The sequence below is a fragment of the Rhinolophus ferrumequinum genome, chromosome 11 (genome assembly GCF_004115265.2).
Source record: "Rhinolophus ferrumequinum isolate MPI-CBG mRhiFer1 chromosome 11, mRhiFer1_v1.p, whole genome shotgun sequence".
Classification (NCBI taxonomy): Eukaryota; Metazoa; Chordata; class Mammalia; order Chiroptera; family Rhinolophidae; genus Rhinolophus; species Rhinolophus ferrumequinum.
Window position 1 is genome coordinate 15503955 of NC_046294.1, and position 19681 is coordinate 15523635.

The 19681-nt window shown below is 48.5% G+C and overlaps 2 protein-coding genes across 6 annotated transcripts in view; one reads left to right on the forward strand and one right to left on the reverse strand.

The window, feature by feature from the left end:
* SYT13 (synaptotagmin 13) overlaps window positions 1–4867 on the forward strand; it is a 43162-nt gene extending 38295 nt beyond the window's left edge. Inside the window, exon 6 of the mRNA XM_033121321.1 lies at window positions 1178–4867. Coding sequence (XP_032977212.1) covers window positions 1178–1482 — 305 coding nt within the window. The 3' untranslated portion in view covers window positions 1483–4867. The remainder of the gene's footprint in view (window positions 1–1177) is intronic.
* A 5430-nt stretch (window positions 4868–10297) lies between these two features.
* The window catches only part of PRDM11 (PR/SET domain 11), an 87197-nt gene continuing 77813 nt past the window's right edge, over window positions 10298–19681 (reverse strand). For 4 of the 5 annotated variants that reach the window (XM_033120112.1, XM_033120113.1, XM_033120110.1 and 1 more), the window contains one exon: window positions 10298–19323. In XM_033120112.1, coding sequence (XP_032976003.1) covers window positions 17159–19323 — 2165 coding nt within the window. In that variant the 3' untranslated portion in view covers window positions 10298–17158. The remainder of the gene's footprint in view (window positions 19324–19681) is intronic. The other variant, XM_033120109.1, reaches the window with a different exon arrangement.

The window sequence follows — 19681 nt, forward strand, 5'->3', positions numbered from 1 at the left end:
GGATATTTCAGCACAGGCCCCAAGTCTTGGGGACCAAATAGGCTCTCTTGTCAGAGCAGGAAAACACCACTGGTGAGCCGTATGATACCTGGACCCGGAGCCAAGTGCTCATAGCAGGATATAAATAAATACATATTTATAGCAGGATGAATAAAGAATTACCACTGCATTCAGAATCTTTGAGCAAAAGCTCTTGGGTGAATGAAATCAGAAGAGCTGACAGATTCCTGAGCCAAAGGTCAGAATTCAGTGCTTTTTCCTTATCCCCTCCAGTTTTTTTTTTATAGCTCGTTTTAGGACAATTACAGCAAAACACCTTGTCTCTCAAATAGCTGCTGAAACAACAAACTAACCACCCGGGAGTGATAATTATATCAATAAAGGCAGAGTAACAAGTATTCTCACCTTAGCTTTAGAAACTTTGACTAATGAAAATGTAATCCAGGTCCTGAGCCTTGGGAAGTACCTGAAAGCTCATCTGGTGACCTGTTTTCCCAGGGGGCGGGGGACTTAGAGGATGGCTTCATTGGTGCAGTTCCAACAGGGGCCAAAGCAGCCTGCCCTCACCCTCTACACGAAGTTGGGGTCCTCAAGGAAAACTTACAAAAGAACAGAGAAAACCTCAACCAACCAGCAGGTGACCTTCTATCTTAATAATAGACAAAAACGCTTAGACGGAGAGCCAAGAGGATAAAGGCGTGGGGGCGACTTGGTTTTTCAGGTCTGAGTTTAAAATCAAGGGGCAGGATATCTGGGCCATTGTCCTGGACCTGGTTGGATGTGAAACATGAAGGTACTTGGGAAGGGCTCATGGCCAACGTTGGTCCCCTGGCTATACTCTAGCATGACACAATTGTGTGCCACCCAATGACCAGCCTTATATATTATGCCGTTGTCTGTTTTCCATGCTTGAGTGTAAGCTCCATGAGGCAGGAACTTCAGCGGTGTCCTCACGTCTAGACCAGTGCCTGCCATATGCTGAACATTTAATCATTGTTGACTGAATACATGGTCCATTGTGGGAGGCTGAGTAGAGAAGGAGTCTCAATGCAAGTCTTGATCCAGAGAACCTGCCTGTCCATTCCCAAGAGGAAGCATCATCCCAGGCCCCACCGCATCCCAGAAACTCACTCTTGGCCCTTCTCTCTGTCTCTCTTTCCCTTCTGTCCCCCCCCAGATGTCTCTGTCAAGGTGACTTTAAAGCACCAGGCTCGGAAGCTGAAGAAGAAGCAGACAAAGCGAGCCAAGCACAAGATCAACCCCGTGTGGAACGAGATGATCATGTTTGAGCTGCCCGATGACCTGCTGCGGGCCTCCAGCGTGGAGCTGGAGGTGCTGGGGCAGGAGGAAGAAGGGCACCCCTGCACGCTGGGCCACTGCAGCCTGGGCCTGCACGCCTCGGGCTCCGAGCGCAGCCACTGGGAGGAGATGCTCAAAAACCCACGCCGGCAGATCGCCATGTGGCATCAGCTTCACCTGTAGCTGGCGCCCCGGGCCACCTCTCTTCGTGGGCACAGCCCCACCCCGTCAGCCCCGCCGTCTTCTGCGACCTCCTCTTTGTGTCCCATCCTCATGCTGACACCCAGAAGACAGACATGTTTGCAAAGGCCAAGATCCTGATCCTCTCTCATCACACTCCCATTTCTAAAAAATAAGCAAGGCAGGGAAGTGTGTGGACATTTGGGTCACAAGGAGGAATTCATTTTGCTCGTCCGTGTCATTGAAGAGACACAGCAAATACAGCCCATGTGCAGGTTTTGCAGGGGGGTGTCAGGACAGATGCAGAGAAAGCTGAATTTGGGGAATAATGGATGCAAAGAATGTGGCTTTTTAAAAAAGCATTTCAAAAATGATGAAGGAAATAAAAGTATTCTGGATCAACTCATAGAATTAGAGATTGTCAGGGTGGGGTGAACTCTTAGCCAGGATTAAATCAATCTCCCGACCCAAGGCAGCGACCCAGCGGTTCTCAAACCTTAGTGTGTGAAGAAACACCAGCAGATTCCCGGGCCCCCTGTAGACATTCCAAATCAGTGGTCCTGGCTGGACCCCAGGAACCTGCCTTTTTAAAAAGCACTGAGTGGTTTTGATGCAGAGGTTGGAGCACTGCACTTGGAGAAATCCCTTCTACAACATTCCAGACGGGTTTTTACAGTCCTTATTGGGGCCACAATACCCTGGGGCAGCCAGTTCCAACACTGGACAACTCAACCGTCAGTGTGAAATTGGGGGGCCCTCTGTTTTTTAGTTGTTTTAATTCTTATTTTCATTTGTGCTTTTCAGATTCTGCTCTTGGATCGAATTTGTACTTTTTATTGAATAAGTTTATCGTTTTATCTCAAAATCAGTTCTATTATACATGGGGGGACTTTGCCTGACAACGTTTAGGTGGGATCTCCTATTAGTCATTGGGCACTAGTTGTCACATCCTCCAGCATACCGAAGTGACCCTCTATGACAGACCCATCCCTTCTCAGCATTCCCGCCACTCCCGGAGGAGCTTAGTTCGGGGCACATGTTAATTTAGTCTGTTACACCTGGTTATGGGGATGTGGAGAAGGAAGATAACTTTAAACAGGAAAGAAAGACCTTGCAGATGTGCCTCCCTCTTCAGTTTTCAGAGCCTATCCGTTTATAATCAGTAAATAACCAGCGACTAGGCTTAAAATCCCTACCTTCTAATTCGAAATAGTTGTCCACATCGTGAGTTATATGATGAGCCTGGCTGAGTGGATATAATATTGGCCCATAAACCAGGATTCCTGGGTTCTGTTGTTGGCCATCTGTAAGAGAGGGGTAATGAAATGGCAGCTCTATGTGTGTGAAGGATGTGATAGATAAAATAGTGCTCCAAAGCTGTAGGTGTCCCCTGGAGACAAACAAATGCCGAGGCCACCTGCTGATCATCGTTAAGCTTTACGTTGGCAGCTGACCATGCCTGGAAAGTGCCACAACCATCTCGGCCATTTCCAGAACCATGGATTCTGCATTTGGACACCTCAAGACTGGCATCCAAACTCCGGGCCTTCCGATGTCACTTCAGTCCCCTGATCTAGACAAAATAGGTAAGGGCTATCCTGCAACCTTCAACAAGTCAAGCATTCTTGGCCTCTCCCTGAGAATCCGAGCAGGGATCTTATCGCCTTTAGTCATTATTTTCCTTTTCTGTACAGAAGTAGAAAAGCATTAGAAATAACTTCCAGTCACCCTCGGAAGAAACAAAATAAATATTTAATCTTTCTTTAATGGGAAAGTCTTTCAGATAATTGGAAATCTTGATCACTATGGTGGACCACCTCCTGCCAAGTTCTTTTCAGGCAAACCTTTGTTAGTGAGTTCCTATATCATGTTTTAGAGACCGCCTCCCCCATCACCATTCTGGTTTTCCTGTTTTTGGTTGGCATGACTAAAAGAGAACAAAACATTCTCTGTGTAAGCTGACCAGTACTGCCTTCTTGGTAGCATCTGCTACTCCAATCTAGGAAAGTCTGGATTCGAGACTTAAAATCAGGAAACGTGGTCCCACTTCCTTATACGTGTATCTATGTACCTGCCTTACCATCACACCAAAGGATGTTTGAGGTGGGTTGGCTAGGGTCTCTCATCCCAGAAATATCAACTCTACCCACGGTCATTCCACCACGAGGTATTCATTTCTTTGGATCTCAAAGGTTTAGTTTTCCAGAATCTCCAAACTAAAGGCCACCCCTGATGAGAGTCAAATGCCACCACAAAACATCTTAGGTGTCAGCTATCATCTCACTTAGAAGGCATGTCTAGAAATGGGATAGGTTTTGCAGGGGTTTTGTCTGTTTTGTTCTCTAGTGTATTCCAAGCGCCTAGAATAAAGCTGACTCATGGGCCCACAATAAAACATTTGTTGAATGAATTAATGAATACAGGACAGACAAGGGAGTAGACAGAAAAGGACACTGCAAATGATATAAAAATCAGAGTACTAACTAATTTCTGAGTGGAAAAAATCTCAGTTGGCTTAGAAATTCATGGCACTGAGTCATTCACCTAATGACAATTCGTAGCTCTCCGTATAAATGTAATTAATGATAGAAGAGAATATAATCACTGTGCTTTTCAAACTCCATCTTGGTGAATTTTATATTACCCAGAGATATCAGACTGCCAGATCAAAAAACTTCCGTAATCTCTGCGTCAGCTTACCTTGTACCAGATACAGTTGCAATTTACTACCAAATTAGAGTAACTGAGTCTGTGTGTGTGCCTCTGATCTTTTTGAAAGGAATACCTTTACTTTGCTAGGGAGCATCTTCTAAGAAGGGCATGAGGCAGAGGTGAACATAAAGTGAGAAACGATCTCAGACTGGGCTGTTGCCCACGAGGTGATCTGGTTTTTCACAGATACAGTGATGAGGATAAAGAATTGAAAGTCCACACTCATTAATCTGTGACTCCACTTCTTACATCAAATCAATATATACTTGTTGAGTGCCTATTGAGCAAGACCTTGCATGCGTCTCTGCATTTCTAATTTGAGATATGACTCTTGGTGTGTTTTGAGTGACAAGTCACCCCAAGCGATGCAATGTAGAGAGCAAGATGGAAGTACAGTTCTTCACAGGCACTTCCTTTGGGGTGTAAGGAGTCCTGGGTGGCAGGTGACTGCAGCCTAAGCCAAATCGAGGTGAGGACCACGAAAAGAGAAATCTAGTCCTTGTGATTTGTTTCTGCTGCCCGTGTTTCTTATTTTCAATGCTAAGTGTGTGTTCGTTTTGCAATTATGAACTGAAGCACAAAAAGACGCATGAGACATTGTAGTCATATGTCTGGTGTCACACTTTGGAGCAAAAACCTTTCAGTGATCAATAAATAGTTTCCAACTGGGTTAGCAGCTTGGTGTTTTCTTCTTTTCTTTTCATTTAATATTTTAGACTTATGAAATGCAGAAAAAATAATTTGATAAACGCTCATGAACCACTGCCAAGTTTTATAAAACTTGACAAATACAGTTGCGGTCCCTCGGCCCCTTTACTCAGTAGACCACCATCCTGAATTTCTCACCCCAAGCATTTCTTCATGTAAACCCTGAATACCATAGAGTATTTTTGTACATTTTAAACTTTATGTGAATTGTAGTACACTATTTTTGCTCCATATTAAAATGTTGAGCTTTATCCATGCAGACATACGAGATCTGACAATTAAGTTTGCAAACTTGCTGCAACGATGTCACTAAACTTTTTTGATATCAGAGGAATTATTCATTATGAATTTGTACCAACTGGACACAGTTAATCAAGTTTACTATTTGGAAATGCTGAAAAGGCTGCGTGAAAAAGTTAGATGAAAACGACCTGAACTTTTCACCAATAGTTCATGGGTCTCGCATCACGACAATGCACCAGCTCACATGGTACTTCTGTGAGGGAGTTTTTAGCCAGTGAACAAATAACTGTATTGGAACACCCTCCCTACTCACCTGATCTGGCCCCCAGTGACTTCTTTCTTTACCCAAAGATAAAGGAAATAATGAAAGGAAGACATTTCGATGACATTCAGGACATCAAGGCTAACACAACACAAGGGTGGACTAGGCGCTGGGGTCGGTGCATAGCTTCCCAAGGGGAGTACTTTGAAGGTGACCATAGTGATATTCAGCAATGAGATATGTAGCACTTTTTCTAGGATGAGTATGCGAACTTAATTGTCCAACCCTGTATGTAGCTCCAGTTCATTTATTTTTTCCTGCTGTATAATATTCTATTGTATGGATATACCACAATCCCATTGTCGTTGATATACATTTAGATGTTTCCTTTTCTTCCCTTTTTTTCCTCTCTGTTCCAGGACTGCTATAAACATTCTTGTGCATGTCTCCTTGTGTAGATGTGCAAATTTCTTTAAGATAGCTACCTAGGAGTGAGTAGAATTGCTAGGTCATAGATTGCTCTGTGTGTGTACATGCTCATGCTCCTTGATGGTCTTGCTTGAGCACTGAATTTAAGGGATTACATACAAGTAGGAATTCAAGCACAACTGGGACTTTGACTCCATTCTTGAGAAGAAAAATCAGGTGGAAACTAGAGATTCCTCTTTTTCTAACATTTCCAAAAAGAAATACTCCCATCAATGGAAGAGTCAGTGCGGCAGCCACAGGTACCCCTGCACCCCAAATGGTGGGGATATACAAGGGACTCCTGGAGTGCTGTCACCTGGGCCCTCTTGATGGCCTCTGCAGCCCTGGCCTCTGGTGCAAGAGGCTCTGGCATTAAGCCAGAGGCAGGGCCTGAATTTTAAAGTCAGTAGGAAATCAGCCAGGTCACATGGAATTAAAACCAGAGGTTTTTTAAAAAAGATGAATGATCCATAAAGGAAGCCATGAGATGTTTTCGCTTGCCAAGTCTGTGCATGTAATTCCTTAGTTTATATTTTATGCATATTACATTTTGACAACCAGGATTCTTATTTTCGTAATAAAATAGGAGAAGTGAGTCTTATCCCACATAGCCAAATATTATAGAGACTATGTTTCATAGGTAACTATACATATGGCCTACCAGAGCCTAAAACTAATATTTGAGAATCTGGACTTATATAAAAGAGAGATGGGAGAGGGAAGAAAAATCGGTTAGTCATTTTATACAAGGCTTTCCACAGAATTGCTTTAAATAAACTCTGCTCCTGCACATAACGTAGACTGAAATCTAGAGCATTGCATTTAAAAGCTGAGACCCTGCAACGCAGCTTGGCTCTGTCACTGGCCACCTTCATGGCCCTGGATAGGTCACTTGTCTCTGGACCTCAGTTTCCACATCTTTAAAATGGTCCCTTCCAGATTTAATACATTTAACATTTGGAGATTCTGTGATCTAGACTGGCAACCTATTTCCACACATATCTTTGGCCTCCAATCTCTGCATAAAACAAACTAAACTCACCTCAGTGTGTGCCTGCTCTCCCTGCCCTACGCCTGGTGACACTCCCTGCCATCTTCTGACAGTCCTTCCTGACATTCACCCAGTCCTCCAGACAACATGCAACGTCACCCGAAGCTCCCAGTTTCTTCTCATTTCCTTAATTCCTAATGGAGCCAATGGTGATTTTCCATCCAAGAGTTTCTATTTTGTTTTTAGAGCCAGTTGGTAGCACCACCGTTGCAGGAGCTCAGAAGCCTAATATCTGTTCTGTCACCCTTTCAGGGCACACCTGGCGAGGAGGGAGCCACGCACGGGATGTGTCTGTGAATGGATGTAGGGGATTGGGCATTTTCTTGTGTGAGCGTTCGAGAACTGCCCCCGTGCGCCCCTCCCTTATCTCCTGCAGGTGAGCCAACACAGATGGTCCCCGGCAGGGACCTCCCCAGCTTCCCCAAGCTAGAGATGGAGGCAGGCACCTGTCTGGGAGGAAGCCAGTCTTGGGACTGGAAGCCAGATATTGCCATGGAAACTGGCAGTCACGGCCACTGTGTGATCAGGGCTTCATGGTGGCTTGTCCTCAGCCAGGTGCGGTCTCCTCTCAACACAGCCCTGGCTGGAGCCTTTTTTCCCTTCCCAATTTCCCAGCACTCTTTCTTGGTGTTTCAGGGCAGCCCATTGTCAGATAGTTGATGGCAGAAATCCTGTTTCAGAAACCCAAGGATACAAACCAGGGACAAGCAAGGAGAAACCTGTTTGTCTAGCCAAATACAAACACATAAACCAACAACACCTCTATGCAGTCCCCTTTCCCTCGAAAGCCAGGTGAAACGAGCTGTTGAAGCAGAAGGTACCTAAGGATCTGTCGCTAAGCTGAGAAGGAAAGGGTGATCTCCACTCAGGCAGAGGTGTCCGTGCTGGCTATTGGAATAGGTGTTCGGTTTTCAAAATCACAGGCAGCCTTTCACGTGGGGTAGGAATTCAGGGTGAAATAAGGGAACCCATCACTTCCTAGCACTTACTTCGTCCTGATCTAAGAGGTAGCAATAATGATGAGGATGATGAGAAAGAGTCAGCAGGTAGTAACCACTGCTGTGTGCTCAGCACTGAAGACACAGACGTAGGTAAGTCACTTATCCACGTCTCACAGCCTGGAAGAGGCAGAAGGGGGATGTGAATCTGGCAGAGCTCTAATCCTAAAGTCCGGGCTCTGACGTACAGCTAGTGGCCAAGGGTCTTTCTAGGAAAAAGAACAGATGCCAAGGCAATAGCTTCAAAATGCTACTTGGAACCACCGACTCTGAGAATCTGAGCTGAAAGGAGCTGGAAAAGTTCTCTTCCCTGGGAGAGGACACCTGGCTGGCTTGGGGGGGACATTATCCAAGGGACAAAAGAAAGCTGGAGGGGAGAACGTAAATAAGCACCCTGGGGGCAACTTCCAGGTTTGTGTAGGGAAGGGGCAGGGTCAAAGCCAAATGGAGCCAGGGGTCAGGTGCAGGGTCATTCTGATCAAATGAAGAAAACAGGACTTCCGCTGTGACCAACACAGCATTGCTGGGATTGTACTTTTATCAGATTTTGCTTAAAGTCATCCGTCCCTTCATCCCTATAATAAACACTGATTAAGTGCCTGCTATGTGATAAGAACTGCACACAGTGGTGTTAAAAAGTCTCCCTTTTTCCCTTGTGGGCAAAACAACCTAGAGGGGAAAGACTAAAGACAGAACAACTCCCCCTCCCCGCTACCCCCAACACACACACTGTAATTAGACAATTGCAAACTGAGATAAGTATTATGAAAGGAAATAGCAGGAGGAATGAAGAACAGTGCCCTAGGGTGGCTATTTAGAGAGGGTGGTCAGGACAGACCTCTCTGAGAAGGTGGCATTTTAGCAGACACCTAAAAAAAAAAAAAAAAAAAAAAAAAAAAAAAAAAAAAACCCCGAGAACAACTCAACCATGCAACCATCCCAGGGAAAACTACCCCAGGCAGAGAGCACAGGGTGCTGGGAGGTCCCGAGGTGGAAAAGAGCTTGATGAGCTTGGGGAACAGAGAGGAGGCCAGTGTGGCTGGAGCTCTGTGCAGAGGAGGCCTGAAGGTTGGCAGGGGATGGGTCGCTCAGCGCTGATGGTCGTGATCAGCAGTTTGGATTGAACTCTAAGACAATGGGAAACCACTGGAGGGTTTTCAGCAGAGAGGATGCCATGACTGCACTGGTGTTTTCAAAAGACCCCTCTGGAAATTGTCACACAGCCGCCCTTCAGGTCTTCAGGCAGCGAGCCAGTCTTCTGAGCCTTCATTTCGAAGCGAAAGCAACTTGCCTTTTGACCCTGGGAGAGGGAAGCAGGGGAGCAGCCGGGGAGAAGAGGGAGGGGAGGAAGTAGACCTCCTCCCTTTACCACACTCTCCAAGCCCTACTTTGGGGAGACCAACTTCCCCAAGTGCATATGAAAGATCTTTCCTTTCCTTGCTCCCTGGTGATGACATTAGCAGGTTCCAGATAATGGCTGCAAATGTGGGTCAAATCTGGACAGCCAACAGTGGGCGGAGCTGACCCTGGCTCACCTGGGTTTGTTAAACATGGACAGCTGTGTCCCTGTCATGCTCCTTCCTCCCTTCCTCCCCCTCCCCTGGGAAAAGAAGAGAACCAGAACATTCCACAGAGACTGAGTGGTAGCTTTCACAACTGGAAGCCTCTGAGCAATGAAGGGGCCTCTGGGGCTTGAGGCCCACTTCATTGGGACACTGGGAGGGAGATGGCAGAGGTTAAGGACCGGGAGGAGGAAAGGCCACTGAAAGGAAGCCAGACCTAAGAGAAGCAGGAGCTGGGAGTAGGAGGGCTTAGCCTCCAGCAGGAAAAAAAAAAAAAAGATCTATGTCTTCATCGAATTTATGCCCATCTCTTTCTAAAACAATTTGGAGTCTTTCTAAAACAAAGCATCACTTGTCACCCAGCTCATACCAGGCGCCATTAGCAAACAACTGTGGAAAGCCCCCTGCCCCGCCCCCACCAGAGACCGGGCCTGCACATGGAGAATCACGTGAGGCCATGGAGGGAGAATTAGAACCCTTCATCTGCTATAGTTCTGTTTATGTCCTCAAAGAGATTCTGGTGGGATAAATGCATTTGGGGATAGGTAGATTTATTTTTAATGATTTTGGTTACCCCTCCTTTTGGGCTGACGGACGGACGGGTGAAGAATGTAGGTTATCTGCTGGAAGTGGACTCAAATGAGGAAAAAGTGAGAGCAGCAGGAAGGGGCTTAAAGCCTCTTCTAATTCCTTCCAACCTGGCAGCCAGCAGGCTCCTAACTGGAGGACTTGAGATGGGACCCATTCTGAATCACCCTGAGCACAGACCTGAGATAGAAGCAAAGAGCCAGAGATTTGACCTTGGTGAGTAAATTTAAATGCTTTTATTAACAATCATCTTACATTACAAGGATAATAATGACAAAAGGAAAGTTTCTGCGTACATATTATGATAAACCAACATAGCTCTATTTGTATCCAGTGTTCTAGGTCCCATCACACAGGTACTATAAAGCGTAGTCTGCAAAATAATATCAAGAGTTTTTTTCTTTTTTTAAGAAAGAAAGTATTAACATATTAATATGTATGTGATAATAGACTCCTAGGTATTTCCCCCCACCCCCGCTTAATGTTTCCTTTGTGATTAAAATGACACGGTTCAGCAGCATGGGGGTGGAGAGAAGGAGAGAGACAGGGGCTGAAGAAGGCTGAATCAGACTGCTGGCTCTTCCGGAGAGACAAAAGTGAAGACGGAGGGGTGTCGAGGGCAGCCTGGCCCTTGTCTTTTTGTGAGCAGTACTGTAACCGGCTGCCCTCCTGACTGAGGGCCCGGTGCCCTTGATGCCCCGTGGCTGCTCTCTCTCTGAGGTACAGTGCATTGTGGGATTGCTACCCGGGGGTGCCCATCCCCTGGCCATGGGTCTGATCCGCCACAGCGGGAGGAAGGCTCGGGTCAGGCCTGGCCTCCCTTGAGCCAGGCCCTGGAGGGTGTTCCGAGACCCGGTTGGCAGCTAGCTGTGGCTCAAGGAGACCCAGGCGGACATGAGGGGAGAAGAAGTGGGCATTGGCAGAACAGACCCGCCCAGGACTGTAGGGATAGGGGTAGGTCTGCTGGAGACTGAGGTCCGTTGGTAAAATGGTGAGGAAGAGCAGGGCAGGGGGTCAGAGGAGGCTTGGGGATGGGAGATAAGCGCCTTTGGGGAGCCCAAAGACAGAGGCTGGTCTGGAGAACAAAGGACCAGGAAGCTGCCCTGTCTCCCCTCATCTGCAGCCCCATCAGCCCCTGACTCCCGCCTCCAGGGGAAAGAAACTATAGAGAGAAACCTAGAAGTTAAATGGGCTTCTGATTCTGTCAGGGCTGCACAAGCCCTCCGTCCTGCTGCCAGCTGCACCAGTGCCCCCTCGAGCCCCTAGACATCCTTGCCAGCTGGGGGTGAGAGCAGGGACAAACTGAGGAAGGTGCCCCCCCCCCCGGAAGGGGATGAGCGTAGGGCGTCCGGCTCAGCCTGTGCCTCGAGTCACAGAATCAGAACAGTGTATGTGAACTAGACCTGCCTGGTACGGTGGCGGTGGGGTGAGGGGTCCGTGGGCCTCCATGCAGGAGAAGGAAGAGCATGTCCTGAGTGCAGCCAGCAGCAGCAGCTGTGCAAAGTGTGCTGGGCCAAGCCCTGCTTCTGAACTTGAATTGCTACTGAATTTACAAGTGTGTGGATATGTCTCTCCCACCCTTCCCCGTTAGCTGATGCCCCCTGCCCTCACCAGAAAACCTCTGGATGGCAAGCAGCGCTGGCTGGCAATGCTTACACTGCCTACTTCCCTTCTCCAGTGTCCTGGCAGTGTTGGAGCAGGTGAGGGAGGCCAGGGTGGCTGTACTTCAGAGGTTTGGCCTCTAGAGGGCAGTACAAGTGAGCGGGGAAGGGCAGCATCTTTCCTGGACCACCCTGGGTCCCATTTGCACCTTTCCTATGGCCACCAATGCTGCTCATTCCTGGAGGGGAGTATTTTGGGGGAAATTGTGCAGTGGTCCCTACACCACGGGTCTGTGACCATGTCCTACTGCCAAGCAGCAGTGACCACCTAAGCATAGACTTGCAGGGGGACGTGGGGGGCACTTCAGCTGGAGCTCAGGGGTGAGTATCTCCTTCCAACCTCAGACCACGCCTGTGGTAAAGGAGAGAAAGTGCACAGAGAGGGCTGGGACCCAGTTCCTCTCCTCTGCCACACTCCGGGTAGCAGGTCCCATTCGCAGCAAAACCTGCCTGCTCAGCTCCCTTAGCTCCTCCTGCAAAGGCTCTGCCTCCTCCCTTTTTGCACAACACAGGCTTTCCCATCGTTCTCCCAGCTCTCTATAGACTTTATTTTATATCTATTTAAAACATAGAAATGTATAAATATATAGAATATTATTTATATATAGATGTAATTCAATCTCTTACTCTGTGTGTATACGTACTGTATATGTCCATATATACAATATATATGCTGTAGCATTTGTATTATACACTGCACATACCCTTGCTTCCACGCCCTCTCTCTCCTAGGGAGATTGGATTGCATAGGTATTTCCAGGGCGATACCACTTGAAGGGATTAGGGTGGGGGTGTGAGAGCCAGATGGAAGAGGAGGGCCGTACCATTTTCCTCCCCAAAGGGCACTGTTTCTCCCTCTGGCTAACACGCAAAGATCACCTCAAAGGCTGCTTAAAATATCACAGCTCCACCCATTCAGCTAAAGCACCCAGAACTGACAGCAGAGAGGGGCCTTTCTCTAAGCAGAAAAGGGGGCTTTTGTGTCTCTTGACATAATCTTCCCTCCTCAATACCAGACTAGAATCTAAGACACAGCACCACCTCCAAGAGGCCAGTGTCTGGAATGGGACAGTCCCAAGCTCATGTGCCCTCCAAACAGCCTGGCCTGCCGGCTTCGGCTGTCCCAGGCTGGCCTGGCTGGGCCTGCCACTCAAAGAGGTGAGGGGGTGTGAGGTCCCGTGGGACCGGAGTCTTCTGCCCAAACTGGGTGTCAGAATCAAGAAAAAACACGAATTCTACTTGGAAATCAACCCAGACTACAAGCCAAGACCATCTCTAGATACAGAATTCCTGTTTCTAGAGGGGGTGGCAGGAAAAGGGAAGGGAAAAGAATCTAGAAGAGAAGTCTTTTTCAATGTCCAGGCCACCTCTGGGACCCCACACGGTTCCAGGTTGAACATCTAAAATGACTCCAGCCCAGCAGCCCAGGCTGGGCCACGTCTGTAGTCCGTTCAGTCACTCCATGATTATTTTCAGCATTCTACATGCTTTTCCGTTTTCTCCTTGGTATCTCTTCCAGACAAATGGAAACTATTTAAACATTACCTTAAATAATTACAAGGTTCTTCCTCCAAACTAAAGGGTCAACATAAGCAAATCAAGGAAAGGGGGCTCAGAAAGACGACTCAACCTGGAAACATACAGGAGGGGCTCGGGCCAAGACCTCCAACTGTCCTGGTTTAGGTCCTGCCCTGAACCCAGCCATCCAGGGATCCTGGAGCTGGAGACTCTTCTCATTCTCAAGCGAGAATGAGGAAATAAGAACCTGCCCAACACTACGGCCGTCATAAAAAAAAAAAAAAAAATTGTATTCCATCAGGCAGTCAAAACTTGAGGATTCTAACACAGCAAAAATTACAGACAGGGCTCGGCTGTCCTCAGGTTTCACAGATACTAGATGGCAATGGGTCTTTTTCCCTCCATGGCAGAGAAGCAGACCCTGTGAATCACAAGGGCTTCTGGTTCCCAGGCTCTGTGATGCATCAGCTTGGCACAGTCGGCCACAAACCTGATCTCACGTCCCACCTTCTACAGAAGCCGAAGAAAGTCAGTCAACAGCCAGCCCGGTTAGGACAAGCCTTAACCCCAGAGACACAAACATTTTATTCTAAGCCAATGGTTGTCATTCCTAAGCCAGGGGCTGAGTTAAAAGGCTCTGTCTTGTCTGAAGCCACCACATTTGGATGCAAGGACGGCGCAGCCACAGTTTTTTATTCCCATTAAAAAGAAGTCAGGCTAGCCAAGCATGTGGTTCCCTGGGCTAGACCCCGAGGGTCCCATTGACCCAAGAGTCCTTCTCAAGGAGGCAGAGAGTGGGAAATGCCTGTGACAGAAATCACAGGTCATCACATGCAGCATTCACAGGACAGAAGCTCTGAGCCTCCTAGGAGTATCCAGGCTGAGAAAAGCCCCTACGTAAATTACAGTGGTGTGTCACCCCGATTATTCCCTGGTTACTCCCTGTCCCAAGGCAAAGTGGCCTTCAGAGTGTGAAACACGGCCCAGCCTGGCTGAATTCAGCAGAGGTCATGAGCACCCAGAATTTGAGAGGCGCTTTGCCAAACTTCAAGACCCTCCAGAGAGCTCATCCTCTCCGTTCTGGACCCTGGCTCGGCAGGTGGCCACCTGCAGCCACACGCTGCTAGCAGCAGCCCATGCGTCTACACCAGAAGCAGGTCACCATCTCCCAGCTCTCTCCGAAGAGACAGTGTTAACAATGGCATTGGCCCAAAGGATATTTTTCCCTCTGGAGAAAAACTGAGCTAAGTTTGGCCAGGGCCTCTTGAGAGGACACATTAGCAGCCTGGATTAGGTGCGCAAGCAGATACTAATGAGTCTCTTCCTGGTCTGCAAATGAGTGGTGTAGGGGGTGGGCTCTCTCCACAGAGGATCCCTAAGTAGTGGGTGGGGAAGAGTGGGCGTGGAGGGAAGAGAAGGTGTAAGGCATCTGTTGGCTAGAAGAAAGGATCCCAACCTACTGCTTTCGCCCCCACTGAGGCCCACCTTGCCGCCCTCCTCTGCCTTCAACCCATTTTAGTCTGCGTGTGTGGTGGAGAGGAAGCTGGGGAGGAAAAGGTGAAACCTTGTGCTTTGCATAGCACCCCACTTGACCACAGTTACTGACCCAAATATGAGGAGCGGGGTTAGGGGGAAGGGACATGAGCTCCAAGTGGAAAAGTGGAATGAGGCCGGGAATTTCAAAGCCTCAGAAAGAGCGTTGAGTCTTTCCTTGCTAGTTCTTGCTAATTCTCTCCTTGTTCAGAGGAGGGTGGGGAAGTATGTGCCACTGGGGAAGGGGGCTTGGGGAATGAATGCCACCAGGCAGGGGTGCATTGATTTGTTGAAGAAGGCAGCATATGAGCCTGGCAGTGGGACAGTCAGAGAAAACCAGTTTGTTTTGTGTTTTAACATGCTACATCACTGTTTAAAACAAACGAAAAAAGTTTCAAAAATAATATATAATATATATAATATATTTATATCATGAAAAGCTATCGACTAGCAGCAATGATTCTAAAGTTATCTTAGCACCAAGACCATGGGGGTGAGGGGAAGGGATCTGTGGGGGGTGGGGGGTGAAGGGACTGCAGGACAGGAAGGGGGAGTGACATGTTCAGTGTTGATGACATCTCCACTACGGTTCTCAACGGTGGCATGAGGCCTCAGAGACGAGATAAATCAAGAAGGAAGGAAGCCACCAAAGCTTTATATTGTCTGAGCCAAGCTGGTTGGGGACACTGGAGCCGTGCCTGTGGCCAGATCGCACCATCCTTTGCCCACCCTCTGCCAACTGAAATGGGTGGCTCCCTAACTGACCACGGACAACGTAGGTCTCCCCTCCCCCAAATATGATCTGCACCCACGATACAGGATCTCTGCATATCAACTATGCATAAATCAGGTGTGGAAACATGAACAGAAGTTTTTAACAGCTCACGCACATATTTTTAAAACTCCCTTGCGAGGTATACTGGTAGTTAAATGAATGAAAAGAGCATTGATCCGACTCCTCTAGCTTAAACCACTATTTGCCCCAGGGAGTAGGCAAGTGGCTATTTCTAAAGCTTATAGCTTATATCGTGGTGTTTTGTGCGCGCGCGCGTGTGTGTCTGTGTGTGTCTGTGTGATCTGTGTGTAGGCTGATGCCTTGAGAGTCCCATCTTACCCCGCATTTATTCCTTTCTTTTAAGACATCTCTACCCTGTTCACAAAAGGAAGCGTTCACAGGCATAGATGCATCACCCCGTTTCCTACCACCTTCCTGCCGGCCTGTAAGGCTGGTTATCAGCCTGCTGCAGAAGGACTGAATCTCTAGAGACTCTCGTTTGAATTACGCATAATCCAGGGCACAACTTGCATTGACATCTCCTGCCACTGAACTATAGCAGGCATTTCTTGATTATCAAAGGAAAAAAAAATACCCCCAACATATTATATGATTATAAAGACAGAGTATAAATAATTCACGTAAATCAAATACATATTTTTCATTTTCCTTGTTTTTAGCCCCAAATCGCTGCCTTTTGGGGTCTGGATTTCTTGGCTCTTCATTTCTCCAATAGCCCTGGATCTGAATAGAATTAGCTTATTTTATCCCACACCATTTAAAAAAACAGGAATGCAAAAAGCTCACCTCCTCTCCCTTCCCCAGGATTTCAAGCTTGGTAGTCAGGTAATTTTACCTTCAATATAACAGGTAATATCTTTAGGATCCAAGGGACTGGAAGGGGAAAATCAACAACCCAGGGATGGGAGAGGCAACAGAGGTGGGGGAGTAATGGGTGTCACAGTTTGACCAACACTTACGTTTCTGAGACAGTGAAAGAACACTCGTCAGGAAATGAGTACAAACCTCTCAAGCTAAAGTCAGGTGGGAGAGAGAGTCAAACAGCCCGATTCAGATCCACACCCCACCCTCTCCAAAACCAGAGATTGGATTCAGCTGGACTAGCACGTCAACAAAGAGGCCGAGAAACCCCCCTCATAAAACCAAACGAGAAAAGGAACGGCAAGAACATAAACCCCAACCCAAGCCCCTCAACCCCAAACGAAAACATGAACAAAAACGAGCTACCTAAAGGTGATGACAGAGACCCGTCATTTTAGCTTATGCTGTTGGTTGACCATTAGGTGGGAACACGTGTGGCTCCCAGCACATGCTTCTGTGAATGAAAATGAGTTGCCACGTATGTTGCAGCTGCCAAATTTTGTAGACAAGAGTTAGTTTCTGACATTATTCCTTTCTGAAAGCTCCCAGTAGCTTCTGATGGATGTGTCACCTCAGTTTTTAAAAATTTTCAGTGTGGGTTTATATATATATATATATATATATATAATATAATATATATTTATATAATATATCAAAGCTTATGTGTATAGATTAAAAAAATATTCAACAGCTTAGTGAACTCTGCGAGGCCGGTTCCCTAAATGTCTGGGTAAAACTCTGACCCGTGGTCCGCGGTCTGTAGCACCGGCTTCTGTTCCAGCGCAGACATCCTGCTGAGGACCTCGGCAGACAGTGTGTAACTGTTGCCAGACTTCTCTTCAAACCAGCTGTCCAGGGCTCGCTTGGCATCAAAGTTGGCAATGGGCGGGCCATTTACTGCGATTGTCAACAGGTCACTGAGCTGCTCCAGGGTCAGACGGGAGCGGTGGTTTTTGCGAACTCGCTGCAGGGCATTTCGGCCTTTCTCGCAGCAAGCAGTGGAAGTGGGGAGAACTTTGAGGACCTGGATGATCTTGTTCAAGAGCGGAAACCTCTGTTTGTACTTGCAAATATGGCCGATCAGGTCTTTGAAGCCATTTTTGGTATAGTAATCAGCCTTGAGTTCTCGCCACTCCATCAATAGACTCCCCCGGGGGTCCAGCCCTTCCCTACAGACATCCCGGGAAAAGGTCGGGATGGCCTCCAGGTGATCAAATATCTGAACCATATCCTCCTTGCCATAGCTCATGAGCTCCTCGCTGTTCCTGGGCCAGGCGGCCAGGTCGAACACCTGGCAGGCCTTCACGAAGATCCGGCTGCGGGAATCGAACCTCTGAGCCAGGATCACTTGGGTCTTCTGGCAGATCTTCTCCCTGATGGACTGGAACTTGGCTTCGGCCACCCTGAGGTTCTTCATCGCGATGCCATTGAAGCTCTCACGGAAGTTCTCCTCGAACTCCTGCAGGTATTCCCCCGGGGAATCAGCCAGTCGACTGATCTCCTGGATGGCCTCCTCAATCTTGTCATCCACCTGGGACACCAGGAGGTACTCGCCCTGGAAGACGTAGGCCAGGCGTGAGAGCACAGCGATCACGTCCAGAAGGAAGTAGATGAGCTTGATGGACTGGTAGTCCATGAGGAACTGCAGCAGGGCCAGCGCGATGGCAGAGGCATCCGCCCGCTGGGTCTGGCTGCTGACATCCTTGAGGTGGGCCACCACCTCCAGGTAGTCCTTGATGAGGGCATTGAGCACGTTCTGCTCACCAATGATCCACCTCACAGCCCGGATGTCCCCTAGGAACTCCGTCTCCTCGCAGAGGGTGGAGGCCGTGGACCGCAGCTCACACATGAGGCGCGGCGAGTACCGGTAGAAACTCAGCAGCTGCTTCAGATTGTTCTCCAGCTCCTCCAGGCAGGGGAGCTCCTTCCCACTGATGGCATCCAGGATTTCCAGGTGGGGCCGGTGCACCATGAAGGGCAGGCACAGCAGCCAGGGCAGCGTCTTGCGGATCGTCATGAACATGCTGGCGCGCAGGCTGGCTGTGACGTTGGCCCCATCTATGCCCAAGCCAACAGTCGGCTTCTCCTCCTGCAACCGGATGCCCAAGGCAGAAAAGGCTCGATCAAGGGCCTGGAGATAGCTCTCTGTGCTCGAGAACCCCAGTTCCTGCAGGGACAGGAACTCGGTGGCTGGGGGCCCGTCGCTGCTGGTGTACTGGACATAGACAGCCACTGTGTCGGCCAGCAGGTCGTCGCTCTGTCCATCCAGGATGATGCTGAGGCAAGGCGACTGGCGGATGCGCTCCACCAGGTCTTCCCGCAGTGCCCGGGCGATGTGATGGATGAGGATCTGGCAGTCCCCCTCGTTCATGTACTGGTCCACCACCTTGAGCTCGCACTTCCTCAGCAGCTCAGCCAGGGGCCGGAAGTCCAGGTAGGGCCTTCCCTCGAGGGCCAGGTGGTAGGCGGTGTTGAAGAGCAGGGTCATGTTGCGGCACATCTCCTCCGTCTTCTCGGGGTGCATGCGGAGCTTGTACAGCTGCAGGCACTTCTTGTGCAGGTTACTCTGGCTGTGCAGTTTGATGGTGTGGATCTTGAACTGCTTGGAGCCGATGATGAAAGCCGAGGTGCGGGAGGACTGCACCGTGTACTGGCGGCAGACATGGCACCACATCTCGTTAAGGGTTGGGGAGTACCGCAGGAACCAGAACTTCTTCAGCCACTCCTGCTTAAAGCGGCGGATTCGGCGCCCAGTGGCAGACGACATCTTGGAGGGCTCGTCAGTGGCAGTCATCATATCGTTTGAGACAGATTCGTCGGCCGAGTCGACCTCCTGGTCATCGTCCTCCATGATGGCAGGGCCGGAGACCATGCTCTCTGAGGCTGGAAGACAAATGGGAAAGAAACATTTACACCCCGGGGAGAAAACATCAGCTTCTCTAAAATAAATAGGAAACCCTGCCCGAAAAGTAAGTGCCGCACTGCATGAAACATAAGCCAATTCCTAAGACGGACTGACTCCCAGCCTAGAATTTATTTGGAAGCACTATGGTTACCCATGTTAATCCCTCTTTGGGGATTATCCATGGTGGCCACGGGGCTCCAGGCTGCCTGCCCTCACCATCCACAAGTGGGCGCTCAAGGAACTTCAATGTTTGGTATTGACAGGCACAACCAAGAGAGCAAATCCCATGGAGAAATAAGAACATCAAACATCCCCAAGTCAGAGAGCGAGGACGTG